Source organism: Notechis scutatus, chromosome 5 (assembly GCF_049901735.1).
Source record: "Notechis scutatus isolate UNSWTSFEM ecotype Mainland chromosome 5, rNotScu1.2, whole genome shotgun sequence".
Lineage (NCBI taxonomy): Eukaryota > Metazoa > Chordata > Lepidosauria > Squamata > Elapidae > Notechis > Notechis scutatus.
The window spans coordinates 63,064,828-63,077,015 of record NC_142013.1 but is presented as its reverse complement, the minus strand read 5'-3'; the positions used below and the strand labels follow the sequence as shown (position 1 = coordinate 63,077,015).

At 39.8% G+C, this 12,188-nt stretch overlaps 1 protein-coding gene across 7 annotated transcripts in view; it reads right to left on the bottom strand.

Annotated features, from left to right (window-relative positions):
- DMD (dystrophin) overlaps positions 1–12,188 on the bottom strand; it is a 1,185,061-nt gene that overhangs the window by 826,232 nt on the left and 346,641 nt on the right. For all 7 annotated transcript variants that reach the window (XM_087966867.1, XM_087966866.1, XM_087966869.1 and 4 more), the window contains exons 21-25: positions 3,889–4,034; positions 3,508–3,720; positions 2,997–3,110; positions 2,304–2,459; positions 1,139–1,309 (exon numbers count right to left, since the gene is read on the bottom strand). In XM_087966867.1, coding sequence (XP_087822993.1) covers positions 1,139–1,309; positions 2,304–2,459; positions 2,997–3,110; positions 3,508–3,720; positions 3,889–4,034 — 800 coding nt within the window. The remainder of the gene's footprint in view (positions 1–1,138; positions 1,310–2,303; positions 2,460–2,996; positions 3,111–3,507; positions 3,721–3,888; positions 4,035–12,188) is intronic.

Genomic DNA, 12,188 nt, shown 5'->3' with positions numbered 1-12,188 from the left:
TACCTCAATAGAATCAAAATCTAGCATTGCCTAAATATGAACATTATTTTCCTTCTAAATGCATGAGTCTGTAGAGATTCTTGGTCACCCAGCTCATGGTTGTCCCAAAGGTGCTTTTTCATGTGGAAGTTGTCTGCAAGGAATATAAAAAGTACCTTTGGGATAACCATGACCTGGATGACTGAGAATCTCTACAGACTTTTAGCTATACAATTTGGGATGAACACCCTTTGAATGATGTGGAATGGATTTCCGGGGGGGGGGGGTGAGAATTGAAGACTACAGGAACCAGGAGCACTATTCAGGTGACCCTGAGGACACAGATAAACCTCCAAGTGCTTCAATGACCCTTTAAAAGGATGCAGCTGTCTGCAAGGAATATAAATCCTTCCATTCCCCATTATCCTGTCAGAGCTGAAGAAGCTTCTTGTATGAGAAGTGAAACATCTTCAAAGAAAACAAGAAAGTCCTGTTGCCTCCTGAAAAGGCACCTTTGGGACTTATAAATGCATGGTTTTTGAAATCCCAACTTCAGCCCATATCACTTTAAATTTTTTGTTGAGAGAGGCTACTTGAAAATATAAATTGAACAAAATTAATTTTATGTTTTCATTTCTAAGTAGTAATCATAATTAGGTATTTTAGGACTGATGAATTGCCCTACATCTGCAGTGCAACAAACACTATTTTGAATAGCCACATATTTCAGCAGAGTATTGAAGATTCTCTTGGATTCCATGAGGATCTATTCTAACAGACGTTCAAACACTTACAGAATTAGTTGTTAAGTGATACAAACCTGCTCCAAAATACAAAATACAATTCTGGCTACATTTTGGGAAGAATGGAAAATACAAATGACAAAATACAATTCTGGCTACACTTTGGGAAGAATGGAAGAAAATAACAGTCTGGGAATTACTTCTTATATGATAAGAAGAAAGAATGGAAGGGAGGAGAATTTTGTTTGAAATAAAATTAAATTCTAAAATAACCTTGGCAATGTATTTTAAAGAAATGCTAACTGACAAAAAATAAATTACTTGATCAACTTTTTCAAATAAGCTACAAATAATATGTAATGGTAACTTTAAAGTAGAATTGGAGACAAATCAAACAATTCAGTTTGATATACTACCTTTAATTCTTCAATAGCTTTCTGCAGTTCATCTGGTGTTTTGTATTCAAAATCCCTCTGCAGATATTCATCTTCTGCTTGTGTAATCCACTCATGCATTTCTGACAAATCTTTTTGTAGACTTACAGTCTTATCCAAACTGTTATTCAATGCTGCTTTCTTAGCATAGGCCTTGCATTAATAATAATAAAAAAGAGTTATTTTTCCTCAAAAAATCCTGAAATGTTTAGAACATTTATATTTCAAATATTGCCATATGTATCCCTAAACACTGACAAGTTTCTGGAAGAAAAATGCATACAAAAGTAACAAGTTACTTCGTTACACAAAGGAAAATATAAACTCTTCTTCTAGTCAGGCTACTTCTACTGTCCACTTAGTAGAAAAGGGAATGGAAAATTCAAGAATCCATATTTTGCATTCATTTCCTATTTTGTTTGAGGATATTATTTCCATAAATTTAGAAATGAAGACCTGCCACAAAGATGACAAGTAAATGCAGTCACATCATGGGAAAACTATGAATTGTGCATTTTCATATAGTACAACATATAGTACACATTATTTCTCCAGTCTGTATTCCTAATTAAACAATATCAAAACATCCAAAAGTTTACTATCAAATTTATGCTGTAGCATTGCCTGTTCCAGATTAATCTTGTTTTCATTTACTATTACTCTTTTGAGAAAATAAAGCTTTTCTCAGAGAGATGCTTTTAACAGACATAAAAAACTAATATGCTATAATTTGGAGCTCCAAGTTATTTATTACTGAAATTTTAGTTTTGGATGTATAACTGAATTGTAATGGCACATATGTGATTTTTCTATACTTATAACATTAAAATATTTTGCGCTAAGTGAAAGCCAATGAAGATATAAAAATCAATTATATCCTGCTATATATTATTCAAAATGTTTTGTGTATATCATTATTCTTTAATCTCTGGTCTTTCAAAGTATTGTACTCTGGAAGGAATTAATTATTTGTTTATCTCATTTATTATTTAGCATGCATTTATATACAGTATAGTTATTAAAGATATATTATTCTGAATGATATATTCTTACTTTTCACATTTGTGTACCAAGTAGAGAAAATTATATTAAATAGCACTCTGGAATTTAAATAAATTAATGCTACATATCCTAATAGGCAGAATACCTGCTGGCAAATACTATCCCATTCAGCATTCAGTGCTTTAAGATCAGTCTGTAATTTGTAAGAAAACTCTGGCTCTGTTTCCTTGTTCATTTTTTGTCCAATCTCATTAACACTATTCAAATTAGGCTGGATTGTCTGGATGTCATTCACCAAAGCCTGATAAGGAAAATATATCAATGTATAACAAATCTCCAGGATGTCAAAATATGTTACATGAGTCAATAAATAAAACATAAAATGTTATGTTGTATTGAATAATTATATAAACAGAAATGCAGTATATAAATTTAATGAGGAAAAAATGAAAATGGATATATTAATACATACTTATTCTGAATTGTCCATACAAACTGACAATTTTAAGAACAGTTTCACTACATTTCTGCTACCCATAATTTAAAGGGAAGTACTCAATTTTATTTTTTATACATGCAATTTTAACCATATTGAAAAAGAAAAGAAAACACTATTTTAAATGGTCTTAATACTGAAATTAAGACCATTTAAAATAATGATAAAATGAAAAAAATGTCTACAATAACCCAATAGAAGCCATAGCTGCATAGATATCTAACACACTTTTCCTAAACAGACATATAAACCCACATATACAAAATATAAGTAACTATTTGTACAATAGTTATGCATATGATATTTACACCCAATGAAATAGAGCATAAGATGGAAACTTACTGTATACTGTTCTAATTGTTTCTCTAGTGCTTCTAAATCTCCAAGTGCTGGCCAGTCTTCATTTAGAAAAATATTCACTTCAGCCATCCATTTTTTCAGGGTTTTTGTGTCATTCTGGTTTTGAAAAGAGAGCATTGCACTGCATGAAAGTATGCCATTTTGACTAAATTAGGGGATAATTTCAACTATGTATCAAAAAATATTTTTAAAAATAAGAAAAATAAAAATAAATAACTATATTAATCACATATATAAGTGTCCTTGTATCAAAAATAATAACTTCTTACTTCTAGTTTTTAAAATATACTTCAGTGTTTGTGTGTTCTATGCAAATAAAAATACACAAACACACATGTTATAGTTTATCAATAGCATAGCAGCCTTCAATAGCTTTTTAGAAAACTTGTTTGTTTGCCATTCTACAAATTAAGGAAATAAAAACAAGAAAGCTGAAGTCTCTTGGCAATATTATCTAGTAAAATTTAGCCCACAAAAAACAACTTCAACCAACCTGGAACTGCTTCAACTTTGTTATCTGTTCGTCAAGTTTGTGACAATTTTCCACCAGCTGAGTTGATAACTTTTTCCAACTTTTAAGGATTACCTCAATTTCTGACTGGTACTTCTGACTGACCCCTGCAGGAGCTGTCTTAGACATCTCTTCCACAGTTGTGCTTAAATAATCGATTCCATTTTGCTGTTCTTGCAGAGAACTTTGTAAATCCTGTGATATGTGAAATTATCAGTTTCTAGCTTCTATCAAGTCAGGCTAAGAATGATCTTACAATATCTAGCACTCAGGAGTGTATGTTTGAAATCACATTTATAAATAACTCACTGCTTTTACATTAAATTTCAATGTTGATATGCAAGATAGTATTTCTCTGTTTACCTTTAACTCCTTGAGCCTTTTCTCCGCAGTTTCTAAATCTGTGACAGTAACTTCTGGGATGGAGAGCTTTGTTTCTGATTGTTGTATCCACAAGAGAATTGTATTCATAATTTCTTTATACCGTACAGGTGGCAAAATATCAAAAGCTGCACAAGAGGTGAGAAAAGCAAAGAAATCCTGCTTTATTTAATTCAGCAATTCTATTCTACTGTGAATAAAAACAAATTAACACACCTCTTTTAAGATAGATGATAGATAGATAGATAGATAGATAGATAGATAGATAGATAGATAGATAGATAGATAGATAGATAGATAGAACTATAGCTCTCCAATAACCTCCAAAAAGAACTATAGCTCTCCAATAACCTCCAAAAAGAGAGGAAAAGCAGTTTATATTTAGCCAATTCCACTCAGCAAAGTAAATTAAGTCTAGGGTAATTCAGGTCTAGTTTGTCTCCTTTTTTTCTTATTATGCACTTTCCCAATTATACCTTTGCAGTTTATTTAATGTGCTGTTCTTATCTATAAAGATTGAGGGTTTGTTACCTAAAGGTCATTATCCTACTGCCGATAATATTATGCTTATTATTAAATATCAGTCTTTCTGACATCTAATTTCAAGAGGAAAGAAGAAATTATTTCCAGCCCGCTTTCTGCTAGCTTCAGGAATACATCCAGAGGGGCCTGCTTTACCCAAGCATTAGATAATTATAAATATTAGAAAAACTTTAGCACTGGGCTAGACATTGGTTTCATGAAATACATTCCTTAGATTTTCCATCTGTTTCATTATAATTTTTCCAATTTAAGTTGTTTCTGTCCTGTTTCATTTTCTTCCTCTATAGTTTAACTTTCATGTTAATTATTGGTTTTATTTGTAAAAATAAAATGTGATTGGAGTTCTTTACATTTGTTTGTTTCCCTAACTGATGAAACTTCAAAGTTTAGTTCCTTAAAATAGTCCTCCACATATGAATTGCATTGATATAAATAGGTGGTTAGATATGGATTTCCATTACCTTCAGTGTTACATCTGATACAGACACTTCATCACTATCTCATCACTAGCACATTTTATTGCAATAGGATAAACCAAAAGTTTATGGAATTTTTATGAAATACTGTTGTTGCTGAGACAGAAAAAGCAAATATTAAAATCCTGACTCAATTAAAGTAATAAAGATGTTAAAATTCAATTATTTAAAGGAAAGTATACTCCAAGTTCTTAATTTGAGGATCATGGACCCTTTGTGGAGTTCCATCAATAGAGTTCAGGGGGTCTGTGAATTTGGTTGAGGAACTTTTTTTCCACTAGTCTCTAATTGAAATGTAGCTTTTCATTCAATATTGAACATTGGGTAAGTAATTTATAACATCTAGATTAAATATTTGTTAACTTTAATACATCTCACTATGTAAAATTATATGGATTAATAAAGAAGCACATATATTGCTCTATTTCAATACATAATTAATATTCCAGTGTTTTCCCCAAAATAAGACCTGGTCTTATTTTCTTTTGACCTCCAAAATAAGCACTAAGCTTTACTCCCCCCATGTACCGGTATGAGGTGAGGGGGTGAAGGCGAGCTGCATCATCATAACTCTTCAAACTCAGAATTCCAGCCTAAATTTCTTGTGACTCCATTTCCTGCAAAACCATTGGTCCCAAGCTCTGATCTCTAGCAATATAGGTCTCCTTAAATGAGCACTTCTTGTCCATGTAGCCTGCTCATAGTGCATTGGCAACACAGGTGTCAGTGATTTTATCCCATGCATTCTTCACCCAAGTCACGACCTCTGGCAGGCTAGGCTTCACAAAGTTTCCACACTGATTCCACTCCATTCTGTTTTCAATATAGTCAAGATTTCCATGTGCAGATGGTCCTTGAATGCCTTATTTATTGTAGTGTCAAGGGTCTGGAGGTATGCCATCATTCCTGCAGGAATCACTATTTGTGTTCCTCCCATCTCCACACATATCCTCACCTCCTCACTTCATGTTGGGGGCACTGCAAGCAACCAGATGAAATGGTGGCTGGCCGGTTGCACAGGCACTTAAGCAGGGCTTATTTTGGGGATAGGGCTTATATTCAGCACATGCATAAATAACATGATAGAGCTTATTTTTGGTGTAGGTCGTATTTTTGAGGAAACACGGTATTATACTTCTATTTCAGCATAATTGAATTTTGTAATAAAACTCAGTATCTATGCAGTTAACTTGTTTCTAAGACATTTAGGTCTTTAAAGATAAAAAAATCATCCCTTTGAACTGGGTTACCATGTTTTCCTGAAAATAAAACCTAATCAGAAAATAAGTCCTACCCTGATTTTAATGTGCTCCTAATATAAGCACTATCCCCCTCCCCAAATAAGCCCCAGTTAAGGTCAGCTGGGGATTCCAGGGTAGGTGGGCATGGCCAGCACCGGAGGCTGTGAGGGTGCAGGGGCCATCAGTGTCCAGCAACAGCTGCAGCCTGTGCAGTGCAAATGAGTTGATTATCTATCCAAGCAGCAAGCAGAGGCAGAGGTGGGGGGAGGCACATGATCGAGATACACCACATGGGCTGCAGGAAAGCTGAGAGTCAGTGAGCCAGAGCAGGTGGGCAGTTGCAGAAGGCTCATCTTTGCACAGCAGCACCAGCAGTAGACAGAGGCAGAGGAATGGGAGGAAGGTAATCCAGATGTGCTGCGTGGGCTACAGGAAAGCCAAGAGTAGGTTGGAGTGAGCGAGCAGTTATTGGAGGCTTGTCTTCATGCAGCAGTACTGGCAGCAGATGGAGACAGAAGCACGGGAGGGAAGGCAGATGATCCTGATGTGCTGCACAGGCCGCAGGCAAGCCAAGAGATGGTGGGATAGAGTGGGCAGCTGGTCAGGAGAGACAAGCAGAGAGAAATGGACAAGCCTCCAATGGCCACCTGCCCACTCGGTCCCACTGTCTCTCGGCTTACCTGTGACCCATGCAGTATTTCAGAATCACTTGCCTTCCCCCCGAGCTTCTTCCTCTGTCTGCTGCTGGTGTCACCGCACAAATATGAGCCTCCCGCTGCTGCCTGCTCACTGTGTCCCACCGACTCTGGGATTTCCCACAGCCCATGCAGCATGTCCAGATTGCCTGCCTCCCCTCCCCATGCCTCTGCCTCTGTCTACTATTGGATAGATAATCAACTCACTTGCAATGTGTGGGCTGCACAGCCCCAGAGTGCACTGACCAAGGGGCCGGCAGGTTGCAACTGCTGCCAAACATTGTTGGCTTCTGCGCGCTCACTGCCTCTTGTGTGCATGCTGGGAGGTGGTGCACCCTGCTGGGCTGATCACCCTGACATTGTGTTTCCCCAAAAATAACTCCTAATGCTTATTTTGGAGCCCCCCAAAATATAAGATTGGGTCTTATTTTCGGGGGGAAATGATAGAAATGGACTGGCAGTGAGTAATGGTGAAATACTGACATAATATATTCATATTAGTCATTCCAGAGAAAAGTCAAACCATTCTAATTTGAATTAATTGAAGTTCCAAACCAATTTCAAGTGTAGTCCCATATAGAACACACTGCAGTAACATTCCCAACTGGGAAATTGCCAGAATGTGAATAATTGTTGTGAGGCTGTCTCTGTCCAGGTAAGTCATAGTTGGTAAATCAATTTAAATTTATAAAAAGTATTCCATGCTCCTGAAATCACCAAAGCGTGGTTTCAGGAGCATGGAGTAGGGTGGGACAAAGGGTGGATCTAGAAGCACCCTCAAACTGTGAGCCTTAAGGCAAGAGAAGACCTAGAACAGGCAGGGTATCACTCAGTTGCACAGATGCACTACCCACAGATTGTTTATCTGTTTTTTTTTTTGGATTGAGTCTTAGATAGTTGATCCTCATCCAGTGCATTATTCTGCCAAGTCTAGTTCAAAACTCCAAATACATATTAGATGAAAAGTAGAGCTAGGCATCATTCATATATTTGTGACAAATCAGCCCACATATCTAGATATATTATCTCCCAAGTTTCATGACAACATTAAAAAGCATATAGGATAAATTAGGATTCCAATCTAATCGATTACCAATCCAGCAACCTCTGGAAATAATTTTCCAAGGAGAAGTGAAATCATCATAATACAGTGCTCCCACTTCCTACTCTGACATTTAAAATACCATAGTTGATGATACTGAAATCCACACATAGGAAGATGAACAGGGTAACATTGTTTTTTCTCAACATGGTACTTTCCATAATCAGGTCTTAAACCAGACTGATATGGATCTAGAAAATCTGTTTCATCCGAGAGAGCCTTGAGTTGATCAGCTAACACCCAGTCAAACCCCAAGTCTAGAAAGATAATATTATACATTGGCCTATCATTGTTTTATCACCTGGGTTCAAGTCTTGTAGCCTGGTCATTGTCTCTTTTAAACAGACCAAAAGGTTTTCTGTCTCATTTAGGCATTTACCACCTTCTGAACCCAGTCCATTTAACAGTACTATCCTATTAACTTTGTGATCAACTTCCTATAGTATATTAGATGTTAAATTGCTAATATTAGATATATACCACTTTGAAGTTAATTGTGTAATTGAAACACAGGGAAGTACCGAAACAGAACATGATACCTGCAGAATCTCTAAAATAAGATGATAACAGTACTAACATTTTACATATACAGATTGGACAATAAGAAGTGTAATGACTAGGATCAGTCTATAAGTTGTTAAATTTACAACAAAGGTGATATAACTCATTTTGCCAAGAGCAATCTAATTAGCTTACTGAGCATATTTAATAAATTGTATGTGAGGTATATTTATTTTTAAGTAGTGACTAGAAAATAAAATTATCTTGTATTTGGGACAGATTAACTGCATTCTAATGGTTTATATTACATTGGTAGAAAAAAATAACAGAATCACGCCTCTATGTCATGACGTATGTATTTGCTGAATTAAAATCAGGATTTGTACAATTCCCACAAGAAAGTTATGTGTCAAGTAAGCCCTAGTTAAGTCTAGTGAAATTATATATAATTTTATATCTTTTTTCAAAGATGACTTATGTCTATTCTGCATGAAAGGAGAGAGGGAGAGAGGGATTTGGCTTTGAGATTTGAGCCTGCCTTGTTAGAAGATACAGACTTGAGCCAGGAAGAAGAGGAGGACATGGCTCTGAGGTTTGAGCCTGCATTGCTGGAGGATTTGGAATCATCTCCTTCCCTGGGACCTTCCTCACTGGTTGTGCCTCAGGTGTCGGCAGATAATCAGGAGAGCGTGCCGTAGTCCTTGGCTGAGGATCATCGACGTGAAATGCAACATAAAAGGAAAGGTCAAATCAGGAACTGACTTGAGAGACTGACACGCCCCTCAGGAAATAAAAGAGGGCGTGTTAGCTCTGAATCTCTGTTCGGGACAATTTTTTTATTTGGAATAGCAGCTTGACCAATTCTCTGTGCGGGGTTTGCCTTTTGATTTACGGTCTTGTTTGTTATCAGACTTGGCAAGCAGCTTCTGGAAGACTGCCAAGGAATCCTCCAGTCAAAGGAATTTAACTCTGTCGTTCCTGGTTCTGTCTGTTTATTTATATTCCTTTGAAAACTTGGACTCTCACCTCGTGGTCACAGGTGAGACAGAACATTTTTGTCCCGAACCAGCAAATACCATCTTCTGACCAAGATGGAACAACAACAGCAGCAGCAGCAACAGCAGCAGCAGATTAATCAACTTCTACAGGATAACCAGGTTTTGCAGCAACAAGTCACTCAGCTGGTTAACCATCTTATGCAGCTGCAAGTTCCTGCTGCTCCTCTAGCCCCTGCCCGTAGGAAATACCCGGTAGCTGTGCCAGATAAGTTCTCTGGGCAGCCTGAAATGTTCCCGGCTTTTATGGGACAGTGCCAACTGTTTATGGCTCTGAGGCCCGAGGATTTTCCTGATGACCGGGCTCGGGTGGGGTTTGTTATCAGTCTTTTGTCGGGCTCGGCTGCCACATGGGCCACCCCTTTGTTGGTGCAGAATAGTCCCTTGCTAATGGACTATCAGGGGTTTTGGCGTCACCTGAGACTTATGTATGAGGACCCCATACGGGCTCAGACAGCAGACTTATGTATGAGGACCCCATACGGGCTCAGACAGCAGCCAGATTCCTGAGGGAACTTCGCTAGGGGAAACGCCCCTTGCAGGAGTTCATTTCAGAGTTTCGACTGCTCTGCTTGGACTCTGCATGGAATGAGGCTGCTCAAATGGATGCTTTCCAAGATGGTCTGTCAGAGGACATACAAGACAAGTTGGTGCACGTGGAGCCGGCCCTGACCCTCGATGATCTGGTGGTGCAATGTTTGCGCATTGATGCCCGGCTTCAACGGCGCAAGACTAGACGCCCAGTTCTGGAGCAGCCATCCACCTCAAGGCCACAGCATCCTGTACAACCAGCGCCCCAGGTCTCCCACAGTGCCATGGCCAGGGCCGAGGAGCCGATGGAGTTGGGTGCGGTCCGACCTCGTTTGATGGCCCAAGAACGTACCCGGAGACTTCAAGGAGGCTTATGCCTGTATTGTGGGGGGACATTTTGCGAATTCCTGCCCTGGTAAACGATGGGGGGCATGCAAACCAGTGCCTGAACCTAACCTTGTACAGTCGGGAAACGGGGCACGTATTAAGCAACCGCCCGAAGTAGCGGAGGTGAATTCTGGTCCCCCTCGACATTTACTTTTAGACACGCGGGTTTTCTTGCAGTCCTGGTCGGAGGGGATTCCTGCAGTTGCATTGGTGGACTCGAGGGCTACTACCAGTTTCATAGACCAGGCCTTTGCAACTCATTTTGACATCCCTTTGGTTGCGGTGGAGCCTCCAATCAAGGTGGAAACAATTGATGGGCAGGAGCTTCATGCTGGGCCCATTCGTTTCGCTACCCAGCCGTTGCGCCTGGCTATTGGGGACCATGAGGAGGTGATTAGTTTTTACATCACTGCGGGCCTCCATCTCCCCTTGGTCCTTGGTATGGCCTGGCTATGGTTGCACGATCCTCTGGTGGCTTGGGCACAGAACGCCATTTCGTTCCCGAGCCTCCAGTGTGTGGACCATTTGCGACATACCTGTGCTGGCCAGGACATCGCCACCATCGCCGTCGCCGTACCTCCTGAATTCTCTGATTTCGTCGATGTATTTAGCGAGAAGGAGGCGGATCGGTTACCCCCACATCGACCCTATGACTGTCCTGTGGACCTTCTACCTGATGCCCCACTACCCAAGGGACGCCTGTATTCTATGTCTGAATTGGCCACCCTTCATGATTTCATAGACAAGAATTTGGCCAGGGGGTTTATTCGGCCGTCGTCATCCCCTCTTTCTGCTCCCGTTCTTTTCGTTAAAAAGAAGATGGGAGATTTGTGCTTGTGCTGCGACTACCGCCGGTTGAACGCCATTACGGTGCGGAATAGTTATCCCTTGCCGCTCATTCCAGAATTGATGGAGCGGTTGCGGGAGGCCACTATTTTCACCAAGCTCGATCTTCGAGGGGCCTACAACCTGGTATGGATGCGAGAGGGGGATGAATGGAAGACGGTGTTTTGCACCTGATATGGTCATTTTGAATACACCGTAATGCCGTTTGGGTTGAACAATGCTCCCGCGGTCTTCCAGCACCTGATGAATGACGTGTTCCGGGACATGCTCGATCGGTTCGTGGTGGTGTACCTGAACGGCATTTTGATTTATTCCAGGTCTAGGGACAGCCACCTTCAACATGTTCGTTTGGTTTTACAGCGTCTTCGGGAGCATCAACTCTATGCGAAGCTGGAGAAATGCCTCTTTTTCCAGACTTCCATAGAGTTCTTGGGGCACATCATCTCTCCCGAAGGCATTGCCATGGACCCGCGTAAGGTGGAGGCTTTGTGTAGTTGGGAACCCCCTCATCGAGTGAAAGACGTTCAACGTCTCTTGGGGTTCGCTAATTATTATCGGACCTTCATTCCGGGTTTTGCCAAGTTGATGGATCCCATCACTCAGCTCCTTAGAAAGAAGGTCCCGTTCCAGTGGGGGCCCTCACAGCAGCAGGCCTTTGAGGCTCTCATCGCAGAACCTATCCTGAGGCATCCTGATCCACATCGTCCATTTGTGGTGGAGACGGATGCTTCCAACGTGGCTATTGGGGCTGTTTGTTGCAAGCCCCAATGGATGGCGCCCCTCTTTTTCCCTGCACTTACTACTCTCGGAAACTCACTTCGTCCGAGCGCAATTATACTATCTGGGAAAAAGAGTTGTTGGCTATCAAGGCTGCGTTTGAGACCTGGCGACATCACCTTGAGGGT